The sequence below is a fragment of the Ictidomys tridecemlineatus genome, chromosome 2 (assembly GCF_052094955.1).
Source record: "Ictidomys tridecemlineatus isolate mIctTri1 chromosome 2, mIctTri1.hap1, whole genome shotgun sequence".
NCBI lineage: Eukaryota > Metazoa > Chordata > Mammalia > Rodentia > Sciuridae > Ictidomys > Ictidomys tridecemlineatus.
The window spans coordinates 201486819-201512783 of NC_135478.1; the positions used below are offsets into that span (position 1 = coordinate 201486819).

At 37.4% G+C, this 25965-nt stretch overlaps 1 protein-coding gene across 5 annotated transcripts in view; it reads left to right on the forward strand.

Moving 5' to 3' along the window:
- Cdk6 (cyclin dependent kinase 6) overlaps positions 1–25965 on the forward strand; it is a 204604-nt gene that overhangs the window by 55822 nt on the left and 122817 nt on the right. For all 5 annotated transcript variants that reach the window (XM_040291503.2, XM_040291505.2, XM_078040417.1 and 2 more), the window contains exon 3: positions 456–591. In XM_040291503.2, coding sequence (XP_040147437.2) covers positions 456–591 — 136 coding nt within the window. The remainder of the gene's footprint in view (positions 1–455; positions 592–25965) is intronic.

A 25965-nucleotide genomic window follows, 5' to 3' on the forward strand; every position in this document is an offset into this window, starting at 1 on the left:
ATATGTTGTGGTGAAAAACATTTAAAATTTGCTCTTTCAGTCATTTTGAAATATACAGTGCATTATTATAATTCTCTGTTCTGTGTAATAATTCACCAGAATATCAAAGCTTCACATTGTACCGCATTAATATATACAATTATTATCTGTAAATTGAAAACAAAAATTTTAAAGAGTGACTTTTTAAAATTTCAATATTGATTAACAGGATATTTGAATTTTAAGACTTTTAAAGAACTTATGCCCTTTCCAGGGAGATAATTTGAAGGCTCTCCATATTCTATCATACTTGTTTTCCCAGGCATGGTTGTCACTATCCCAAGGAACAATCAACACTGGCCTTTTCTCCGTGTGGCTTTTTTTTTTTTTTTTTTTGAAACAGGAATCTGTGTAAGACATACAGCTAGCTTTTTTGCTCATTTCACTTACTTATGTCTCTTCCTTTTTTCTTCTAGGCTGTTTGATGTGTGCACAGTGTCACGAACAGACAGAGAAACCAAACTAACACTAGTGTTTGAACACGTTGATCAAGACTTGACCACTTATCTGGATAAAGTTCCGGAGCCTGGAGTGCCCACAGAAACCATAAAGGTACAGAGAATCATCTTTCTGCCTGGTCAGGCAGTCCATGGTTATAATCTATTTAGCAATAACATTCTCTCCCTCTGAAAATTGCTACAATTAGAGCTCTTGGATCTCAGTATATGATTAAAATATCAAGTAAGAGATTATATCAAGAGTATACTTGATATTAAAATATCAAGTATATATTAAAATATCAAGTAAGAGAATTATTAAAAGAATGGGATATAATCTGGTTCTTTGAATATCAAAAGACTGGGATATTCAAAGAATGGGGTGTAATCCAGTTTATTAATTTCAGGGTGAAGTGAAATTAACCCTTTAGTTTGTTGTTGTTGTTGTTTTAATTTTGTTTAGTTGTTGATGGATCTTTATATTTTATTTATTTATATGCAGGGCTGAAAATTGAACCCAGCGCCTCATAAACGCTAGGCAAGTGCTCTACCACTGAATCACAACCCCAAACCCATAATCCTTCAGTTTTAATGCATATTAAAATTATTTAAAATATCTATTTGTACTTTATCTGTGTAGTGTAGTAAATATAGCTCAATCTTTTTCTGGTGGTCCATGGCCTCTGAGGGACATAATTTAAACGTCATTCATTAGCACATTGTATGTTATAGTTGTATACTGATTATAGGACATACCTATGTTATGTAAAGCTGAAATACTGGTTTGGGGTTCTTTTTTTCTTTCATATTTTTTCTCCTTCAGAGAAAGACCAAGTGCCAGGTTATATGCCAAACTCCTGGAGTGTAAAGATGAATAAGACGTACTTTCTGCCCCTTCAGGTCAGCAAGCCAGATGCAGTGTATTGACTACAAGTTTCTTTTTCGCTTATGTCTAATGGGAAAAGCTGCTTATAAAGTTTTATTGGTCCCAACTTGTGTTCTCTGTACCTGACTTTCCCAGTAGCTCTGTGCAATCATGGCGAGGTCTTCATTCACACCTTTTTTTCTATGTGAATTAGGTGGCTTCTATAAACAGACTCCCTAGCTCATCATTCATTGTTTAAAAATGAGTTATAGAACTCAGCATTATTTTATTTATTTACTTTTAACATTTTTATTGGTGCGTTATGGTTATACATAATGGTGGGGTTCATCTTGACATATTCACATGTGTTCAGAATATAATTAGCTGCATTCCAATCCCCAGAACTTCCACTTTTTCTCCCCTCCTTCTATCTCCTAACCCCCTTCTTCTGCTCTACAGATCTTCCTTTATTTATTGTTTATTCAATTGGTGTTTTATAGATATACATAAAGGTGGAAATCACTGTGGTATATTCCTGTATGTACATAGCATAATTTGGTCAATTTTATCCTGCAGTTCCTTCCTTTTCCCATTTTTCCTCCTTCACCCTCAATGTCTTTCCTCTTCTCTATGGTTCTCCCTTTTTTTTTCCTTCGGATTCCCCACCCACTTTTTAATTTTTTTTTTTACTTCTTTCTAGCTTCTACATATGAGAGAAAGCATTTGACCTTTGACTTTCTGAATCTGGTTTATTTCACTTAATGTAATGTTCTCCAGATCCATCTATTTACCAGCAGATGCCATAATTTCATTCTTCTTTATGGCTGAGTAATACCGCATTGTGTATACATACCACATTTTTTTAATTCATATCCGGATATCTGGGCTGGTTTCATAACTTGGCTGTTGTGAATTGTGCTGTTATAAACATTGGTGAGAACCTATATCATTATGGTATGCGGATTTGATGGTGGTTCCATTCCAAGTCATTTAAGGAATCTCCGTAAAGTTTTCCATGGTGGTTTTAGTGATTTCAACATCATTTTAGATAGGAGTTAATATATGGAAGTAATTGTTGTTCTCAACAGAGTAAGAATTGTCTTTGAGTGACAGCTTGATGATGTTCCCAGAGACTGATACATTTAGCATTTAATCTAATAAATGACTTATTCATTTGATTTTAGACAAAGGAGTAAGATACAGTCTTATGCTTTCTTCAGATATACTATTCTTCAGATACAACTTTCTTCAGATATAACAGAGTATATTTTCTCCCATCTGGCACTCATAAAAGAATGTGGTGCTCATCAGTGGTCCCGTTTCTTCCTGAGCAGTTGCAAGGACATTAAAGCCTCTTGAATTTTGGTGTTCCTTATCACGTGTTCTTGGTCCCTTCTCTCTCTGCCACCCCTTTTTTCCTCTGGTGGTCTGTGGCATCCCTGTAGCTTCATTTCTTTCTTATATGAGCTTGTCAAAAACCCATGTTCAGCATGCAGAGCAAGCCCTGTCCCTTCTTGTGTTCTTTTTTCTGATCACATTGGACTAATTGCGGTTCTCCTAGTGTGTGATGCGTGACTTCGTATTTCGATGGCCCTCTTTCTTATGACATTTCTTTTGCTCCCCCACCAATAACTGTCTGCTTAAATTTTTCAAGGCCCACCCCAGATACCATTTGATCATCTCTTATGCCTAGATGTCATCTCATGTGCCTTATGACACTTGTCCTGCATATCTCTACTTCTTTATTGTTTTGTACCTTTAATTGTGATTACTTATGTACACATCTTACCTATTCATGCATTCTTGTGTCATGACTATGCCATTCACAATGATTTATACATGTAGGTACTCAATAAGTAAGAAACATTCTTCATATATAACTATTTAAAAATTATTTTTAAAATGACTTCCAGTAGTTTAAATAGACTACCAAAATAAGTAATATTAGCTTTTTGATACATTTCTAAATTATTTATATTTTAAGCAGCAAGACAAGGTAACCATATATTTATACCATACATTTCCACCTTCATGGATTTTTTTTTTTAGCTTTACATTAAATTCTCTTAGGATATTATAAGCTACTGAGGGGAATTATTTGCAGATGTATTGTGCAGTTTAAATGATTGATGAGCCAAAATGATACATTGATCAGACAAGAGTAGAAATTAAGTGGGATAGGAATATTTCCAAGGGTGGTTCTGGAGGGGCAAGCAGGATAGGAATAGGAACAGGCAAAAGGGTGGTCACCAAAGTGAGACATAGGGGAGGAATAAGGGAATGACTGAGCTGGGAATTGGGGTGTGTATCAGGAGGTGGTTATTATTAGAAGCTTTTGAACAAAATGACTTGTTAATCGTTTTTGCAAATTTTTCCCTCTATCTCCAGGGAAAGGGAATGTCACTTCATTCTGTGTTAACAGGAGATTCTCTTGGAGGCTGTTAAATTTCTTCTGCCATCAGAGTCCATACTCCCACTGATCCTGTGGAGACCAAATTAGCTGGCCAGAATGGTGATGAGGGCAAGGGGTTCTGGTTATTTAAAGTTAATAGTTTATATTTAATAATGTCTTGATGTTTTTAAAAATAAAATATAACCACGGTCCAATAGTTCCAGCAATTAATTTGAGTATTAATGATTAATTTAACATTTTTTTTTTTTTTACTAACTTAAGGGCTGATTAATCAGAAGTCCTGTTTTTGACAATTCTCTCTGCATTATGGTATCAAAATACTTCCTAAAATCTTTTTCAAAGGACCCAAATATAAGTATTGACATTGTCTTGCACATATTGGAACATCTCCTGTTGTCAAAATAATTATAAGAATGTAAAATATTTTAACACAGCTGAGAGAATTTTCTTCTACCAGCTGTGTTTTCTGTGGCACTGTTTACCGTTAACTGGCCACTGAAAATCAGGATATTCTAGTACCCATTCAGGGCCAAATTGCATTAGAAGTTGGATAACCATAGTATGTATAATACAAGATATTATAGGGGGAAAATCTTTTGTTTACCATTTCATCCACATGTTTACTAGTAAGAATAACTCATGGTGGGCTTACAGATTATCATCTGACAGTTTCAAATGCTTTAATAACAGAAAATAAAAAGACATAGACATACCTGAAGCCCTAAGTATTTGTGGAGGTCGATAGCTGAGTTAACTCATCAAGGAAGTTCCATACTGCACAGTGCTCATATTAGACTTTGATAAAACAAGTTAAGGGTGCAGGACTGAGCTGAGCATTGTTGTGAAGAAGCTCCTAAAAATAAAACAAAATCAGTTTTGAAGACACCCATTCTAAATAAACAAACACATGTGCACATCCCATTCATACTTCATCCTGAGGTTCTAATCGCATTCTTTGATCTCAGTTCGTGATGTCCTTGAGGTTCACCCATTCTTGGTTGACAGTGACATTTGAATAAAGGAGCCTGTGAAGTCAGCAGATATTCTCATGCTGCCTCATAGGCTGATGATTGACATATCTTGCTTTCCTCTTTTTGATTTAGAATATTGTCTTTGGGTTTGTTCAATTATAGAGGAGTTCAGGGCCATCTTTAGTATTTTTATATCACTTGAGGTTTAACACAGTCTCCCATGATTTCCACTCTTAAACTGATAAGGAAATAAATGACACCTTAACAACTGTATTATTTTTTCCTTTTAGAGTTTATGATAAGTTTGGAGTATCTGCTTTTATATCACCTTCCATTTGTAAGGGGCTTTATTTTAAAAAATTATAAAAAGCTTTCTTTTTTTTTTTTTATTTCCCACCCTATAAGAAAGGGTCAGAAAGAACTATAAATTTTTTCCCTCACCGTTTTCCTTAGTCATTTGGAGCTGCTACCCAGAAAAAGAACTATAGGACAGATTAAATCTGCGGAGAGGCTGCCAGGTAAAGAACAGAATGCTCCTGTTTACTGAACTGCTCAGTTACCCGTACAGTAAATATGGTATCTTTCCTAGGGTGTAACCTGTGCTATCAACCATCTCATGAACTCTCTGGGAACCTACCTAGTTGTCCTTGGACATTCTCTGCATGTTACATGTTTGATAAAACTGGCGCTGTAATTTCACAAGTTTGAAGCACTGAAAGATCTCACAAATAAGAGGCCTCTCTGAAATAGGACAGGGCTCTTTCAGCTCAAAACCATGTGGTCTCTTTTCCTGATTCAATTTTGAATAAAAATCATGTCTGTGTAGCCCTATGATGAATTACTCCATAGAGCCTGAGAGGGCCCAGAAGGCTCAAGGTTCATGTGTCTGTGTGGGTCGTGTGCTCTGTAGATTAGATTTCATTTTATCTTCAATGGAAATGTTTCTTCATGATTTCTGTTGGTTCTGATATTTTCAGTAAGAGATAAAATGTACTATTAGGTTTGTTTTACAAAACCCAGATAGCAGAGACTGACACACACTCTTAATAGCACCTGTTTTTTGCCTCTGGGAAATATCTGCTTTCATGACTAATATCTGCTTGCAGTAAACAGGGGCTCTGATGTCAGTATGGGATGCCCAGGGCCGATTCATCTTTCTTGATTTGACATAATGCAAAGTGACTGCCCTGTCCCCTGTGCTGCGGGTGAGGAAAGTCTCCCAGATCCTCCCTTCCTGTCACTCCTAAAGTAACCAAGCCATGGGCCCCCTGGGCTCCTGGTGGTCTCCACTTTGCCTGAATTAGGAGCAGGTGATTTGTCTCATCTTTGCAGGACACAGAGCAAATTAACATGAAAATATCGCTTCTCAGAAAACAAGGCAGGCTTGAATGCCCTGTCACTGCTGGTCATTAGCCATCTGCCACCAACACTCATACTCTGTTTATCACATTTGAAATTCAGAGCAGATGTTGCATAATAAGGTGATCCCAAAAACAAGGCAAGAAAATCAAAGAACAAATACTCCATAATAACGATAAAGATCTTGGAAGGAAATTTTTTCAATCTAATATCATGACTGGATTAATTGACTAGACCATGTTTTTAAAAACACACACACACACACACACACACACACACATGCACACACACCTCTTTCCTGGTGCAAAGTCCTTTTCATAGTAACAGAAAAATCTCAAAGAAAATATATGTATAAAAGATGCCTGATAGGACTGTTTAATAAAATTTCTTTTAATAGTGGAGCGTTGTAATAATACTAGTTAACCTCACTGGTGAGTCATGCCACTTTTACTGTAAGATGGGCCTGGGTTTACAACAGTTTTACTTGAAATAACTCACTCCTGCAGTACATTTGGATCTCTTAAGCCTTTTATCTCGCCACCATGGTTTCCCAGTTTCTTTCTTTCTTGATACTCAACAACCTATCTTCCCTATGTCCTTTCCCCTCGCTCTCCCCCTGCCCACCCGCCTCCCTGCCCCACTGTGCCCACCATCTCCACTCTTAGTCTCTGCCCCTCTCTCACATCCCTTGGCTGTGCCTGCCCTGCTATTCTTCTTCAGTCCTCAGCTTTAGGCTTTCCCTCCTGAGTCCCAAGATTCGTTCATCTTATTTCTACTGCCCTTCTACATGAATGTAGCATTTTATAAGATTGTTTATTATAATCTTTTTTTGGGGGGTGTACTGGGGATTGAACTCAGGGACACTCAACCACTGAGCCACATCCCCAGCCCTATTTTGTATTTTAATTTAGATACAGGGTCCCACTAAGTTGCTTTGCACCTACCATTGCTGAAGATAACTTTGAACTTGCGATCCTCCTGTCTCAGCTTCCCGACCTGCTGGGATTACAGGCATTATCCACTGTGCCCGGCTGTCTTCTTTATCTAATGCATTTATGCACATTCTATATTCTTACAATGCCTTATAAAAAGTGCATTATTAATGTGTTTAAAGACATTTTGATTTTTTAAAAGCAGGCATCCAGACTTTACCAGGACGGATGTTTTGTGGAAAGTTAATTTGAATATAGTCTTTTGACTCAAAAGAAATGTTTTCTCCACACAAACCACAACCTTGCCCTGCTACCCCACCCTGCACATACCCCAGTTTTGGTTTTTGTTGTTGTTGTTGTTTTGAGGAAGAAGAATATCATATTTGTAACTAATCAAAAAAGTTCAGCAGCTAGTCTGAGACTAGATCAAGTTAAGGGAGTGCCAACACCGGCCCATCAACTAGAATAGGAAAAGTGATTAGAAGACCAGCAAGTCAACTTTGAGTTTACTTCAAATTTAGGAGGAAATATAGAGTGAATAAGCTGTAAAAAAAAAAAATTGAGCTGTAAAAATTGCAATAATTGATACTACTGAATTCTTAAGCCCAGAGAGAAATAAACTCTTCAGTTGTGTAATCTTTCAGTCACATACTAGCAATATCCGTTTGTTCCCCCTACCATCAGAAACAAATATACTGTATTTTCTAGTACCTTTCATGCCAAGTGAAAACTTTCTGTAACTCAAGGGATTTATTCAGGGCAATCCAGATTTTGAGGACTCTCCCAGAAACAAATGTTATGCAAACTCCCTGCTCGTTGTAGTAGCTGAAAATATCTAGAGGGAAAGAGAACAGAATTATGCAAATACATGATATTCTTATTATAAACCATAACAGAGTTATTTAGTGGTTTGTTTCCCCCCCCCAAACAGGAAATAAGGGTTAAAAAAAAAAGTGTCTTTCTAAAGGTGCCATAAGACTGAGTCACTAAAACAAATACTGACTCACTAAGGAGACAAATGACACTTTGCAGATTAAACTAATAGCAGATAAGTTGGGCTGCTTTAGAAATTGCCTCCTCACCTTAGGCATTGAATCTTTTTATTGAGTTCATTAAAAAGTTAGAGGTGGTGTATACTCCATCTGTATCACCATGGTGACAGATAACAGAGGGGTGTTCTGCATGGAAGAAGGCCATTCCTCATCTGAATTCAACGTGTCCTTAAGCTCCCTGCTTGCATCTCCTTTTCTTCTGCTAGACGTTAGAACATCTGAAGCTTTACCATCAGACCTCTTCTCTTCCTTGGCCATACCTTCATGCCCAGCGTGTTAATTCAGGGAAGAATCTTCAGACATTGATCCTCCATCCAGCCTGGTGGTTTCCCCGCGCTCTCCCTGGGAGAGTTAACCCACCATTTGACACCTCACTCTCTAAACATTGGCCAGGAATCCTCTCCCCAGTTTGAGGCATCGTTCTTGGTTTCTTGCTTTCCTTTAGTCTTCATCTGTTCCATCAGTAAGTACTTTTGGTTTTATCCTCCAAAGATAATCCCCAATGCAGCGACTTCTCTTCTTTCTTCGTTACTTAGAACTCTAGACCAGCCCATCAAACAACAAGGTGCTTCTGTTCCTGCCCTTTCGTGGACCATCCTCCATAAAGCAACCAGAGGGACCTGGTTAAAGCACAAGTAAAATTGTGTCACTCCCCTACTGAAAATTTAGCTACGTGGTTTTTCCCGTGGCCTATAGGATAATGTCAGAAGTCCTGTTTCATCTAGTGTTCCCCGCCCCCTCGCCACTCTGATCTACCCTGTCCTTCCCCTTGTTTGCTGTCTTTCAGCCACACTGGTCTTCCAACATGCTTCCAGCTCAGACTCCATATTCCTACTGTTCATCCAATTTGGAACACTTTGCACCTCCCAGCTCCTATTACATCCTCCTCATTCCCTCTCTGACTTTCTCAGCAGTGGCTTCACATCTAGTTATACTTTATCACGTTACACCATATTATCCTGTTTTATCTTCTCCATAGCTGAAGTTATATTGTTTATTTTTTAATGTTTGTTATTTATCTTTCCCAACTAGAAAGTAAGAGACTCGAAGTCAGAACTCCAGTTTCTTGCAGAATTCCTGAGACCAGCACACTACCTGGAACAGAGGCTTGTGTTCGTAATTACTAGGCGCTAACCTTGTCGTTGACTCTGAAATGTACATCTCAATATCCCCAAGGGAATGGTACTTTTTCATGGACAAATTTTTTTTTAATTATATTAAGAAAAATAAGACAGAGGATGTCATATCTCATCACATCCACTTTGCTCTTGCACATTCAGTTCTTTAGAGTGGGCAGGGTCTCTGGGATTATCCATATGGTAGCTAAGAAGTTCCTTGATTGACTTGGGTTAGGTATAACCCAGGGGCTGAGGAGTTAGCTCAGTGGTAGAGCTCTCAGCACCACAGAATCAAAAATTAAATAAAACAGATATAATCTAAAACCAATAACTTCTCCCCACTAGAACTATAAATCATTTTGTTCTTTAACATAGTTCTTAACTAAATTCTAAAAATCATTTTTTTCAGGATTCATGTAAAAAAACATGTCTTTTTACTAAAAATGGGAAATCGACGCCAATGATGAAATGATGCTGTGAATCTTGACCTTATTTCTCAGAAGTATATATCTAACAGATAATCTTGTTATTTACACATTTGTTTTTGTTTTTGTACTAGGGATTGAACCCAGGACACTTAACTACTGAGCCCTATCTACAGCCCCTTTTTATTTTTTTATATTGAGACAGGGTCTCACCAAGTTGCATAGGGCCTCACTGAGTTGCTCAGGCTGGTTTTGAACTTGTGATACTCCTGCCTTAGCCTCCTGAGTCGTTAGGATTGCAGGTGTGTGCCACCATGCCCAGCTTACATTTTTTAATAAAAAGATTACTTTCCAAACATCCACCATTGTATGCAAAGGTGTTCCCCCTCTGCACCATGAGAAGTAGAAACATTAAAAGGTATTGGTTTGGGGTTTTTTTGGGGGGAGGGGGGATTGTACCAGGGATGGAACTCAGGGGCCCTTAACCACTGAGCCATAGCTCCATGCCTTTTTATTTATTATTTTGAGACAGGGTCTTACTAAGTTGCTTAGTGGCTCACTATGATGCTGAGACTGGCCTCAAACTTGCAATCCTCCTGCCTTAGCCTCCTGAGTCACTGGGATTACAGGCATGCACCACCATGCCTGGCTGATTTTTTTTTTATCTACTTTAAAATACTATTCCATAGTTATTCATTTGGATTTTTATCATCCTTGCCCAGATATTTCACATACTCATATGTATTGTGAAATTTTGAATTTGAATAAACACCATATTACTAGACAACTACTAACAATTTGCAATATTATCATTACTGAATTTTAAGTTAAGAACAGACATGTAGAAGATGGATCTATCATTTACTTAAAATTGGATCTTATTTCTCATTTCTAAGCAAGGTAGAAAAGATCAATCAAGTCTTTTCACTGCAATTAAGAAAATAATTATTGATGGTATATATCTGTTGGATGAATAAATTCTTTCACAAAAGGTTGTACAGTGGAGCCTTTTAAACCAGTGGTGCCAATTAGAAGAATCTGATGTCTCCAGCATGAGATGCTGTTGCAGTTACTATCATTCTGCTCTTTCTCTTCTTCACTGTCACTGTGTAAGAGTAAAATTCTCAAAATTATTGACTCCCATGGTAAATCAAGTGAGGAGAATTTGGCCTGAATTTGGGTTTATATATTTAAACAAGGACTCTTTGCTAAATATCAGGACACTGTGACATTTGAAGTCTTAGGTAGTATGAGTTGGGGTTGTGGCTCATACTATCTAAGTATGGTTGTGGTAGAGTGCTCGCCTAGCATGCATGAGGCACTGGGTTTGATCCTCAGCACCAAATAAATGTAAAATGAAAATATTGTGTCCACTTAAACCTAAAAAATAAATATTTTTTAAAAAATAAGATCTTAAATAGTAAAAGAGAATTCCTTGAATACTGGAAATGACCAAACATAATTCAAATCTCTGAAAAACCCTGCAGCTGCTGTCATTGCATGCTTTAATTAGAAACCGGGAAATATAGTAAACCTAATAGATATTGAAAAAAATGCACCACTAATAAAAGACTGATTAAAGCTCAGGTAAACATTATGGTCTGTTTCTACAGCTGTTTCTCTGCCATGCCACATTTCTTCAAATGTGGTCAGTGAATCCCCTGCATCTCAAAATGACCGCCTTGCCCTAACTGATCTCCCCTTTCCAAACATAAATCTCAGGAGGGAGTTTCTAATAAGTACCCTCTGGTGACATTTATAGACAGTGAGTTCAAGAAATCCTCCTCTACATTTTGACATAGGACACAATTTGGAAATGGAAAATGCCCACCTTGTGTTCTGAGGTGACTCTGAGCACTTGAATATTCTCTGTGCACAGGCTGCCCCAGATCAGAAGGCTAACATCTCAGCCCAGATGAGGTCAGGTGTGGCATTTTAACTAAAGTCATCTGCATCTATGAAACTTGTTCCTTACCACTGAAGATTTATAACTTAAGATTTTCCGTTGGAAAATTTTAACTCATTAGTAGGAGATGTGAATTAAAGAGAACATTCTTAGAAATATGAGAATGCCAGTTAAAACTTCTTAAGCCACCCAGGAATCCATCCTTTAAAAAAGCATTCATGATGTATTAAGATTTGACCTTTGAAAGATGCTTTTTGTTTCCTATATGCTTATGTTTTCACAGTTCCCTGTAGTCTTAATTAGTAAACTGTTACTAGAGTTGCAAGTGTGATTGGTCAAAATTCTTACCCTTTTTTTAATAGGTGGGGGAAAGAGTAGGTATTGTAATTTATGAAATCTAAGTGAATTGTTGTCGTAGGCTTTAGTGGCCAAACACAGTACTCTCTTTGAGGCTTATATATTAGAAGCCATGAGTGCCCAAAATCTAGTTTTCTCCTAGTTGTGATTTAAAGCCTTCTACAAGTACATAGCTTTGTTGATTTTTTTTAATATTTACCATTTTTCACTGCTATCCCTGACCATAATTGTTAATTTTTCCTTCCTTGGACAAAACCAAAGAAAATATTTATCATTCTCCTGAAGTATAGTCACACCACTTTTAGATTAGAAAGCTAAAATAGGACACTGCAGAGATTGGGGATTGCAAGGCATGGGTCTCACTATGAATTAAATTTAGGAACGACATCATTGAAAGTCAAGTCTCCCTTTAACAGTCAGGTATAGATTGATCTTGAAATAGTTAACCTCAATTTAAGATAAAGAATTGAAAGCAGAGCCTTAAAGAGACACTTATACATCCATGTTCCTGGAATCATTATTCACAATGGCTAAAACATGGAAGCAACCAAGCCTCTACTGCAGGTGAATGATGAACAAAATGTTTGTATGAAACCATGGAATAATGAAAAGGAAGGAAATTCTGACATACGCTGCAACACGGGTGAACCTTGAGGACATTCTTCTAATACATGAAATAAGCCAGTCACAACAGGACAAATGCTGTATGATTCTGTGTATGTGAGAACTTAGTCAAATTCATAGAGACAGAAAGTAGAATTGATTACCAGGAGTTGGGAAGGATAGGAAATAGGAAGTTACTGTTTTAATGAGCATGGAGCTTCAATTTTGCAAGATGAGAATAATTCTGGAGGTGGATGGTGGTGATGGGTGCTCAATAATATAAATGCTCCTAATACCACTGAATTGTACATTTAGAAATCATTAAGATGGCAAATTTTTTTTAAGAGAGAGAGAATTTTTTAATATTTTTTTTAAGTTTTCAGTGGACACAACAACTTTATTTTCATTGTTTATGTGTTGCTGAGGATTGAACCCAGTGCCCCGTGCACGCCAGGCAAGAGCACTACCGCTTGAGCCACATCCCCAGCCCAAGATGGCAAATTTTATCTTAGGTGTATTTTACCACAATAAAATATTTTATTTAAAATTTAAAAAAAAAATTCTATGAACACAATTTAGTACAGAGCAGACACTTGAAACATTCCTTGTTGACATTTCAATCTTCTAATATATCACATGTTAATATTCAAACCTGGAGCAAAGAAATTCACCACCACCCATACCTAAAGGAATTACCCAAAAGTAATTTAAGTTAACAAAAAGCACATAACTGATGTATAAGTATCTGAAACACTACATTAACAACTCTTGTTCTTCCCCTTGTGATTATTACTCTGATCACATAAGTTTATCTTGTAAACCCCAAGTCCTTTAGTATTTCAAGCAGACATTAAAGATGGGTTCATTTATACCTGTGGTGCAAAACTTATATGAATCCCAATTAACAACACACAAGGACATAAATGTCAGTTGTCTTTTGACATTATCTGTTCTAAGCATTGCCACTATACTGACAGCCCTTGATAGGCATGTCATCTCTGCTGGAAGATCTTGATCAAAACACTTAGGAACTTGGAAGAAAGTAAAATACAAACGACATGAGCATGAATGAAGAAAAGAGTTGCATTTTGGTATCCTCCCAAGGGGAGAGATTTATGAAAGCATCACACACCAAGAGAAAGGACTCCTTTCCTTTTCTGTTTCAGCTCCACCAACTCTTTCACCACCGCGGTTTCACAGGACTTCTTACTTTATTTATCACCAAGTTCCATAATTAACATATGGTTCATGTTATTGATTTCTCAGGTTTCAAAGTAAAAGAAATTGAGCTTTCTTCCACATTTAGAATATACAGTTTTTTTAAGGAACTCTAAACAAAGACACACATTATTTGTAAGTTGGAGAGCAGCTGCCAGAAAACAGAAAATTAGGAATGGAGTCATGGGTGAAATAATGGAGATACTGTTCAGAGGTAACCCTTTGTACAGCAGGAAATTTTCCTTAGAAAAGAGACAGCTGAGTTTGCTTGTAAATTTTGCTAGAAACAGGCCCGATTTAGCAACATTTAGAGCTGGTTAGGAGGTTGAAGACAGTACTTTCAGCTTTGGATACCAAGTAAGTGCCCTCTTTTATGATTTGTACAAAGCCCAAATACTTATATTTTGAAAAGATAAGTGTGTATGAGAGGGCTACTATTTGTTTTTTTTTAATGGGTAGAATAATAAAAGTAATTTTTTTTAACCAGATCTGAGATTAGAGGCTTTCTTATGTGTAAAAAATAAGATATCACAAAGGAAAGGGCTCATAGGGTAGATCATTAAAATATTTAATTTATAATATTATAAATAAAATAAAAGCAAATGACAAAATACAGAAAATATGGCAAAGGCTTTATATCCTTAATATATAAAAAGCCTTTACAAACTAATAAGAAAAGAATGATTACCCATTTGTTTAGTTTAACAGATATGCATTTCTAAAAAGTATCCATGTAATGAAATTCCATAAGTAGTTTACCCAGTTATGTAGTGGATAAGGAACATAAAACAAATTCACAAAGACCTACATATGCACAGAATAACTGGAGAACTGCAGGGAAGATAACCTCACAAATAGAGACACATGTTAAAAAATCAGAATTTACCACAATAAGAGATGATTAAATGAATTATAAAAGTTCATGTAACAAAATGAATACATCTCCACCAAATGATTGTTTAAAAAAAAAACCCTTCAATTTGAAGAATAATTGCCTAAAGAAAGACGTGATTCAAATTATATACATATATAGTACAATCACAATTTGGAAGTATATTTCTAATATTTGTACACTAAAATACTAATAGTGTGTATCTATTGAAGTATTTTGGGTTTGTATTTTTGGTCTAGGTTGAGCATATACTACATTAGATCATATGAAATTCCCAATAGTGAAATTTTTTTTGCCCTACAAAAGTGGCCATTTCAGATGATTCAGCCTAATATCTTTTTAATCCAAGAGGATGTTTTAACACACATTTTAATGGGTAATGCCCTCTATTACAGAGACTTGGGTGTTTTTTTCTTAGTAGCCTAACATAAGAATTAACAACTTGCTATCACTTCTTTGGTGGTGGGCACCACAATAGGAAAGATTTTGTAAAACAGTCGATGTGCGTACATTAAAAATGTCCAGCACATGTTTGATGATGATGATGATGATGATATTGATTTTGATAAAACAGCAAACATTGAAGGACTAGAAATTTTAAAAATGTGATTCTAAGACTTACTGACACAAACAACTGTTGTTATCTCCTTTAATCTTCCTGGCCATTTACCATAAGATAGTGTAATTGGGCTATGGAATTGATTATAAATGGATGCTATTGTGGGTGAATAGCAAACTTTTAAATTAATTGTCTTAATGTAAAATAGAGTTACAAGCCTATTTTTACTACAATGGCAGGCGCAGGTACAGGTTTCTTTAACAGTCTCTAGGTTTCCAGTATTTTTTATTTTAATTAACTTTTAGAGTTCTTGTTAAAGGAGCTCATACAATTACACTATATATTTGAGCAAAAGCTTTTTAGGAAAGTATATGTTATTCTGTGCCTGCCAAAACCAGAACATTTCCTTTCAAATTCTGGATTGGCCAGTCCAGGGAGATTTGCCCATGAATAGACATTATGAATACAGATTTCATTCAATAAAGGAGCGTCAGATGCCTTTCTGATTTTCCTTGAAGTGAAATATTTGAGACTCAGCACCCAAAGAAACTTCATAACATATGCACGTGCATACAGGAACACATTTGCATACAACTGCACAGTCCGCTCAAAGGCAACCTATATTCTTCAAAACTAAAAGGGGATAGTGATGCCAAACAAAGGGAAATTTGATGTATGTTTGTTATTATTTAAGGTAGGGTTTTTTGTGGGTTTGTTTGTTTGTTTGTTTTTGGGTTTTGCCTTAAAGTCCATTGTCCCTCTCCATTATGGCCTTTTGAACATAAGGAGATAAAAACAGGCCACTGTGGATAACGATAAATGAACACTGCTGAGCACATGTCACTCACAGGAAGATATATACCCACAGCTTTGGTAGTCTCCCTATTGCATTTAGAAAATTGGCACCACAAAACGCATTAAAAAAATAGCTTTTATCCCAGACTGAATCTTGTCCACAGTAGCTAAAACTGCTGTGTTCTAGGTTAGCACTGGAAACTTGTTAGCAGATACTCTTAGGATGGATGGACACAAACCCCTGATGATAACCTAAACTGTGGGTTAAGGAAAGTCCCATTTCACTAGGACAGAAACCACTGGGCTTTCTTTCCTCCAGCCAAATCAACAAAGTCGTAGCCTCTGGTGATTGATGAGCATGTTGCCAGAGGAAATGAACTGGAAAATCATCGCCTTGTATTTTACTTGCCACAGGAAAGCCCTAACAGAGATCTCCATTCTTCTTGTCCTGATAAGAGGCCTAACGAAGCATCAAGAGGAACTGTAAAGTCTGGAAATGTGCTCTATCCAGCTGCTTGCTGAATTACCTTTGCAAATGCAATTCATGGTTCCCTATCTCACAAATAAAACATGTGGGTAAATGGATAACCTTTGACAGGCCAGCCAGTTTTTTGAGCACTACAGTGTGGCATTTGAGCAGGAGACGGCTATTTTAATAAGTATATAGTATCCCCAGTTTAGTTTTACAAATATGCATTTCTAAAAAGGATTCATGTAATGAAATTCCATAAGTAGAATTCTTTTACTCCTTCTGGCATTTTTTAAATTGAATGTTTATAGTCTGGAAAAACTTAGGAGCTCAGAAATGTAAACTGCAGCTAAATTCATAAATGTAAATAACGTTTTCACTAATCAGAAACAATGTGGGAAGTGCCTATTTGGGTCACACAGCTGGACCAGCTTTTCTAGCCTTTCCCCTAGTACAATGACTTCCCTGGATGCCTGGGTAGTGTGCTCACCAGCTCCACATGGCAGACCTCTCGCCAGAGCCATTGGAGTGGGCTGCACATCTACCACAGTGCTGTGGGCATTACACCTCAAGCCAGGAGTTGTTCAGGATTAGCCTGTGCATGCACTCGGTAACATTTGCCAATAATTTTCTTTTTTTTTTTTTCTTTTTAATATTTTTAAGTTGTTGATAGACCTTTATTTTATCTATTTATTTATATGTGGTACTAACAATCAAACCCAGTGCCTCACACATGCTAGGCAAGTGCTCTACCACTGAGCCACAACCCCAGCCCATTGCCCATCATTCCTGAAAGATCTATATTCAGACCATCCATTGAGTTATCACATAAGAGCAAATGTCTGGAGTTGAATGGGTTTTCCACATTGATCTTGAGCCAAAAGGACCCATTATTTAGACAGTACATTCTGAGCACTCTTTGGAGTGTTTGAATTTTCATGGAAGTATTCCTTTGTTACCAGAAAGCAGAGATCCTTAAAGACTGTATTGGCAGTGAACATTTTAGAAGGCTCAGGTTGCATTATTAGTATATTTTAGAAATATGTTTAAGAAAAGAGTGTTTCTATTTCCATGACTTCTTCCTTTGTGTTTTTTTTTTTTTTTCGGGACCTATGTTTCGGTTCTGAGTTAGAAATGTCATTCAAACCTTTTATAAATTCGGTAGATCAATCACAAGTTATATGTACAGAAATAACAGCTCATCCACCGAAGTTATTCACAGACTCCTTATCCAGTGGAGGTAGGCGGGCGCAGTCTGTTTGATTCCCTCTCTAGACTTGTGCTTCTTGCCTGAGTAAGTTGAAGACTTTTTTTAATTCCATTTGGTGGATAGGTGAATTACCTTTCCCTAGAGCTAATTCTTTGTGGCCAAAGAATGACCATTCTGAGGGCACCACTCAGATGTTGGCTTGGAAAAGTCACCTCGGAATTAGAAGCACTTGTCTTCTTTCTCCCAGGAGTCTACCTGGCTGCCCGAGGTTTTGTATTCCCCTTCCTCGCGCTCCCCAAAAGAGAGGCCTACCTAGATGATTTAGACCAGAATCTACAAAATTGTGTTTTTTGCTAAATTCCCAAGTTGTTGTTTCCTTATTTTCTCTAAACCTGGCTACATCCCTTTTTTTTTTTTAATCAGCTGGTACACTTTAAAACTGAGCAGGAGAAAAAAAATTGATCAAATAGATTTATTGTTTGTACAAGAGTATCCGTTACTTCAGCACACCAAAATTTCACCGCATGCCACACTCAGCCACAAAATTGAGGAGCCTCTTTGTTGTGCCTTTTTAAAATGCCCTTAGAGTTTTCTAAATTTGTTATAAAACTCTTACCAGTATAATTTTCCCATTACAGCTTTCCATCTTTTCTCCTTACATCTGACTTTTGAATCGGATACAGGATCATAGTTAGGTGACTTTTCTACTGTGGTTTCTTTTTTCTTTTTCTTTTTTTTTTTTAATATGCCTTTATTTGTTCATCTGTGCCGATGAACCTAATCCATAACAGAGCCACTGTTTTAAGTGACCACCAGCCAAAGTTGATTCCTGATTATATTAAGAGGAGAAAGTAGATCTTGCCAAGGTTGGGGCTTACTCCCCAGAACGTTACAAGCAATTAAGGGGCTTGAACTGAAAGTCCTTTTGTGTGTGTTCTCATATATGCACTTGTATGTGCAAGAAAGAGTGAAAGAGATACCCATGCGTAGAATTTCTAAGCTGGGCAGCACCCTGGTAGTTAACTAACAGCGAAAGACACCCTGTTGGTTCCCAGACCTTCCTGGAAGAGCCTGTTGGGAAAGCCTCCTTGGAGATGACTCTCTCGCGGCTTCCTTTCGCCTGAATGATGCTCCTTTCCTAGCATATACCTTAGGGTCTTGGGAAAGGTATACTTCATATATCTCAAGAAATTTGGAGATCAGAGTCCTGCACTTTGCCACTCAGGAAAATAAACGAGCATATTAACTCCTATCAAATGCCACCTCCTTGGTTTGAATTGGTTTGTAAAGCATTTTCTTCCTGGTTTGTGCGCACCACATTGTTTCAGCTCCTCTCATCACTGACCAGCTGGCTTGTTGGTGAATAGAGCTGTGGGCCCCTCGCCATGTTTCATGTGAGGTCTTGGCTGGGTGGCAAACAGGCAGCCTGTAGCTAGTGTCAGCAATTCAGGAGGAATTGGCACAGCAGTGTCCCCATTAATTTCTGCTTGTCACATACTGTCATGCAAGTTACACCAGAGAGGAAATGACCGTTAAAAAAAAAAAGGTACCCTTGTGGCACTGGGTCCCCTCCAGACGTTCCCTGAGGTTAAACAAGTGGATACAATTAGCTCTACACAGACAGCTGCGGGGAAGGGAAAGCCTAGACGTGGGCCCCACAGCAATGTGTCTTTCCTGTTAGCAAGGAGTGTCAGCTATCAACATCTGCCATATTTTAACCCTTCAAAGGGACCGGTAAATTAAGGGGAGCTATTATCCCACGCTCTGCTGATCATTATCAATCATAATGCCTTGGGAAATTACCACAGTACCACCGCCTTGGTGGCAGGTTTTGTCCTTTGGGGATGGTTTTTATGTTTTTGCTGGGAGCAGAGAAAAGTGGTGGGGCAGAGGGTGAGGGGAAACGGGCTCTTTAATCGTTGGTAATTTACTGCCATAGGGAAGGGGGACTAGAATGGCAATAAACTCCTCTTCAGTTCAAACTGAAGTAGTTAAAACTGGTGGGCTCCAGACGGCTTCCATTTCCACAAAGGACTGTCAATCCATCTTCCACCAGGAGCTATGGTGGGTTTTAGAAAGCACAAATGAGAGCTTTGGGAAACATGGACCAGTGTCAGAGGACAAAGTCCATCCAAAATGAGAAGGAAAAAAACCTCTTAAGTACATAGAAGCTTCTAAAACTGTGATTTTATTTTTTGAAGACGGAGATGATTTAGCTGCTGTTATCCAAACTGTGCTTTAGGGTGAATTGAGAATCTGAACAGATGAATGAGATGGACTTCTGTGAAATTGCTTGTTGAAACTTACTCATACAAAGCAATTATTAAAACCGTTTAGCAAGTGGGGGGTAGATAAGAATGGTTCCTCACCATGTTTTAACACGGACAGGTAATGGGTTCATGATTGTACTTGGAACTTACTTTTCTGAAAACATCTTTTTTTTCCTTAAGGGCATGAAAATGGCAAAACATCTAAAAATGATCAGAAATAATGGGTATAGGATATAGATTTGAATGATTGTACCAAAAGGCAAGTCTGGAGGGAGTAATCATACTTGAATTTCATTGAGTTCTTTCTTAATGTTACTAAGTTTCTGGCCCCATTTAAAATAATGTTAAGTGAGGGGGCAGAAGTAACTATTAGGGCAACTGAATCGCAGTCCCAGGGTGTGTCGTATTAACTAGATTTCAACTCATCCCGTATGGAAGAATTGGTGGTATGGCCACCAAGGAGATCTTGGAAATGTTGTCTAGGATGAATGTTAGGGCTGCTCCCATCCTGTGACATCTTCTAATCGGAGATCCTCATTACACAGACTGGAAAACACAGGCCTCTGAGGGTAGCAGCTTCTCTGAGATTTCACAGTGAAGCAGAGGAGAATACAAGGCCCCATCCTCGTTCTTCCGTGGGCTGAGTCAGGACAGGACTATGGCCAATCCAAGCAGCCACCAAGGATTCTCCAGCCTCAGTAACGGTAGGAAGTAGGAAGGAACCACACATCTGGGGCAGAGGCAGCTGTCTTCACTAAGAGCCTCCGTCAGTTTCTGCTGTGATGTCAAAACCGTAAATCTGAAGCACCAGTTTTAGTTGGCCCTGTTTAGAATAAGATATACCAGTTTCAAAGGACGGTCTTCCTGTCTTCCTACAAACTAAATCCTACTCACTTTGTGTTTAAACGGTGGTATTTTCTCAAAATTGTTTCTGACGCCTGATTTCCGGATCTGTCTTATAAAATCGTGCTTCATTTGAAGCACTTACCTGAAGATCATGTAGACTCCAGAAGAATAGCAGATGATTGGAAACGGAATAGCAGAGAAAAACCAATTTAATGAACAATGATGAGCCAATTAGACAAAAAAACATTGGCTTGAACTTCATGGGAAGGCACCGAATCATTACTAACTACTGTGGTATTCCGAATAATAACATCCATCATGATGAGCTGCTTGGGTAGTCATGTGTCCCTATGTAATTCCATAAAAATTCTTAGTTTTGCCATTAATTAATAGTGACTGTATTTTACAAAATGGCCTATTTCACTGAAAACACTTTCGTTTAAACATGTCAACTAAGAGCTTGAAAATCTTTCCCTAGCATTCATTAAAATTATAATTGCTGAGTTCTCATGGGAAAAAGTAGCTTCTCATTTTAAGTCCTGAAGTTTCGACAGGATTTGGTGTAGCATTTCATTTCACTTCAACTCCTAATGACTCACTGCATTCTTTTCCCAAGAACTTATCCCCTGTTTACCCTCAGAGTTCTCTCTCATGTAGACACAAGCCTAGTGAATCAATAAGCGTGACTATTTTCATGAACAGTGGAATAGTTCAACCTCTGTAATGCCATTGCAAGACGCTGTCTCATCTGCACGTTTAAGGAGTATTAACGTTTTCCCCATGTTTATGTATTGATTTGATTTGGCTTTTTAAAAAGATTTAAGTTCTGAGGGAAACTTCTCGGAGCCAAGCTGGGAATTCTAGTGCAGTTGGGAAGGAGCACTGTCCTGGTTTTACAGATGGAGGCAGCTGGCATAGCTAATTAATGACTTGCCCAGGTTCACACAAGTAAAGAGCCAGGAGGTAGATTTGTGACTCTTGCACAATCCATTAGACTGTTTTCATCTCAAGTCACTACAGTAGAATTAAATATAATTTATATATCTTTTGTCAGTGCTTTTAAATGAGTAAGTCCTATTTATATAAATGTTTTCACATTTCCATGCCCTCTGGGTCATTAAAATAATTTATTTTTATAATTTGAGTTATCATAAGCCTCTTGAGTGTATAAAATAAATCCAGAAGTAGAATTAAAACAGATACATTAAATTTTGTTGTTATTTGGAAATTAAAGCTGTGCATTAGATATTGGCTGTGTATTATTACACATATTATTGTTTGCCTAGTACCTCTAAAATTATGCTCAAGAGTTAAGGAGAATATATTCTTTATTTATGCAGGTTTTATGTACACCCAATCATGCATACATGCAATATGCATACAAAGATACAGCTTCTTTTCTCTGTAAAAGGTTAACTGCCTATGTGATTAAAACTTGTAATATTCACTCACAGATCTTTAAATTTTCACCTACTTAGGATTGCTGTTGCTGTATCCTTGTCACTGAAAAAAAAAAAAAACAGTCCTTATTAGGATAGTCTCCCTCTAAGTTCTTTTTTCTCTGGTGGGAGGATCCAGCCCCTGCCCCACAGACTTTTTTAAAATTCTGCAAGAATAACATCAAATTTAATGCAATCGTGAATTAGAACCCCACTTAGATTAAGACAAAAATTGGTCCTAAACATCCCTTTTCTTCTGAAAATATGAGTAATAGTCTATTATCTAAAGTAAAAAATGCATCCTCACCTTTAGACTTCTTAGCAGTTTTTCTTGTTTGCAACTAGATATTTTATACCTTTATTTGAGAATCATTAAAGCCTACCAGAGGCTACTGGAAATAGAATGTTAGTATTTTGAAGAAATTCTTATTTTACATTATTCTTGCAAGCAGCCCAGAAATCCCTTCTGAAATATTTTTTGTTTAGTGCTTTGTAGATGTTAGAACCGGTATCTATTTCCTTTGATTAAAAAAAAAAAAAAAATAGGAAGGCCTCACAGCCTGTAATTGACTTTTGTGATGTTGACTTTTGAGATGAACAAGCTTGATATCCCTATAGGAAATACGTCTTGTGGTGTTTTAGCTGGTATTTCACGTGCTGCCTCAAAACCTAGGAATGGTTATAATAAACCATTATAAACTCTATAATTAAATATTATCAAACTTTTTTTTCTTACTCCATTTATGCCAGGTAAATTTTTACATTGTGAGAGATAGATTAAGCCATAGAAGGTCTTATAAAAACCAATTCGAACACACTTGAAATTCACATTGCAAATGTAATAGGACAGGTTTTCCAAACCAGCATTCTAAGTGTTCCATCAGGTTCCCCAAAATGACTGGAGAGTCGAAAAACCTCCATCCCCCACAACGTGACATAAATACATTTCTCTGTTTTACTTTTATTCAGAAATGTCTTGTGACCATAAGGATTTTTTTTTATCACTGTGACTCTATATTTTTATGGATTGTATAGGTTCAGCTCATTCTCATTTCACTCATTTTTGTCAGTTTCTAAATACAGCGCATTCCCAATCCAAAGAGATACCTTAAAAAGTTTATCTAGTGAGATCTAAAAATTAGAAATGTAGACAAAACTGGAAGAATCATTTTTAACATTCTTTGGAGGAGGGCTTTGTGTTATGCTCGTGTGTGGTACTGGCCTCCTGCATGCTAGACTATATCCCCAACCCTGAAGTCATTTTTAAAGGCTTGAAAGTATGACTTCTAAAGAACTGTACTTACATTTTTGTCACTGGTTTGAATGAATCACCATACTTACTGTGCACATTCCTCTAAAAACAATGTTAAACTTTACCCTCATTTTCACTGACCTAACCCCAGAATCAGTCCTGTTTTCTTGGCTAGAACTTGGAATCTTAACATTTTCTTCTCATCACTGGAGCCTTATTTCAAGTATATTTCTTTTTCCCTGTGAAGAACTCTAATGCTTTCTGTCCACCTCTTTTTTATTTCAGTAATGCTCGTGTACTGTCCAAGTTCATTCTCCTGGTTCTGTTTCCCTGGTGATTTTCAGCAGTTATTATATTGGTCAAGTAAGGATATAGATCACATAAACATACACTTTTCTTCACTTTAGCAAATATTTACTATACATCTATGTGTGAAGCACTGTGCCATCACGGCACTAGAGGTCTAAAAATCAGTAGAGTGCCTTCAGAAACTTCCAGGACACACAGCAAGTGCTACAGAGCAGTCCCATGTTCCCTGTGAAACATAAAGGAGGCTCAAAAGAGGTTCCGGGGATCAAAAATGTAAACAAGATTATATGAATGAGAGTTTAGCATGCCTGCCCTGATGAATTTCAGGTTTGGTTTTGGACGCTGTCATATATTTTGTTTTCTCAGTTGTTCTTAGATTACAAAATCTCCTTGCAATTTCCTACTAAGTCATTAATTCTGTGGGTCTGGATGCAGAAGGGGTGATGGGATAGAGTAGTTATATGGTTGCCTTCTATTTGGGGAAGTACGACAATAGCTAACAGATCCAAGACCCAGGAGACACTGTTTATTTCATTTTACTGATTTGATGGGACCAGCATCCCTGGCAGCCAGAAGCCTGGTTGTTATCCTGAGCAAGATACTTCGCTTCTCTGAGCTTCAGTTTCCTTACCCATAACACAAGATAGTCAAATGAGTTAAAATGAGTAAAGTATTTTGCACAAAGCCCAGTGTTCTAATGACATAAAGGAAGATCCTGTGTGCTTTTTAGTTATCCCATGTAATTTTATATGTAAAGACCCAGAACGTCACAGTACTACAGAGGTCTCACTGGTGATGATAGTGGCTTATTGGTATGGCCTAAAGTGATATCAGGTAAATGTTGCACAGAGGCCTTAATCACGCACCAAGGCCACTTGATCTATTTGGTGTCTCTAATGGCCTTTCTTCTTTCTGGTTTGAGCCTTTGTTGACTCTAAGGAGATCTTTTGCATTTCCTTCCATAATTTCCTTGCTAATAATATAACAGTTGCCTGAGGAACTTAATCTCCAGATTCTCTGGAAATTCATGTCTATGAACTTTTACTTGTAAGATTTCTAAATATAGAATGCACATTATGCCGTTATAAGTTTAGGGAGCTGATTTTTTTAAAACTAATTGATAGACCTTTATTTCATATATTTGCAGTTCTGAGAATCGAACCCAGTGCCTCACACATGCCAGGCAAGTGCACTACCGTTGAGCCCCAGCCTCAGCCCAAGGGAGCTGATTTTTAAGAATTTTCCATTGCAAGTTGGAACACTTAGAAAGCAAAAACCCATGAAATAATAGAGTGTATTTAACATTTGTGCGTTTTTCTCTCTAATCTTGGTCATCATGTTTTCTGGATGGCAACTGACCAAATTGAAATGCTGGTTTTTTTTAAAATATTCTGATATTTCATGTATTTAAACCACAGCAACTTTTATTGGCATGCTTAAAATGGAGACAAGAAAGCCTGTCTGACAAAGAAATATTCTAGCTTTATATCTGACTTATTCGGTAAGTACTTAGGCAGCAAAATTTTAAGATACTATGCTAAGTAAAAGGAACGTACAGATAGTTTAAAATCTAGAAGGGGAAAATAAGGTGTGTAGAGAACTAGCAACCACATAAGACAGTATTTGACAAATGCCATGTGAGCATTGCAGATGAAGAGGAGAGGAAAAAAACTGGCTTCATGAAGAACGTGGCAATCGCGTAGGACTTCAGAGGTGTCACTCTGAGACATGAGTGACACAAGCCAGCAGAAACTGGGATTTAGAAGCCTTGCTCCAGTTTGCCAGTTTCCACATGGGGAAAGACAACTTTAGGCTGGGTGCATCCAGAGAGATGAGGACAAGAAGTTAGTTAAACTGGAGAGATGGGCTTGCCTGGGTAGGAACTGGGAAATAATGTCTGACACTAGCCCTGTGGGGGTTTATTTTTATTTTTTCACATTTATTGGTTCTTTTTAGTTAAACATGACAGCATAGTCCGTTTTGATATAATAATACAAGTATGGCATATATTAGGGTTTTAAAACGATTAATCTGGAAGTACTGTGCTCATTTAGGAGCAGTAGCAACAAGAGATCCAGTTGTTTGGGAATGAGATAATCAGGATCTATATCAGAAACTGTGGCAGTGGTACTAGATGGAAAGAAAGATGGGAAATTGTGAAGAAGGACTGGACAGGACCTGGCTACTCCTGTCCAGAGGAAAGAAGAGGTTGCAGTAGTTGTAGAGTAG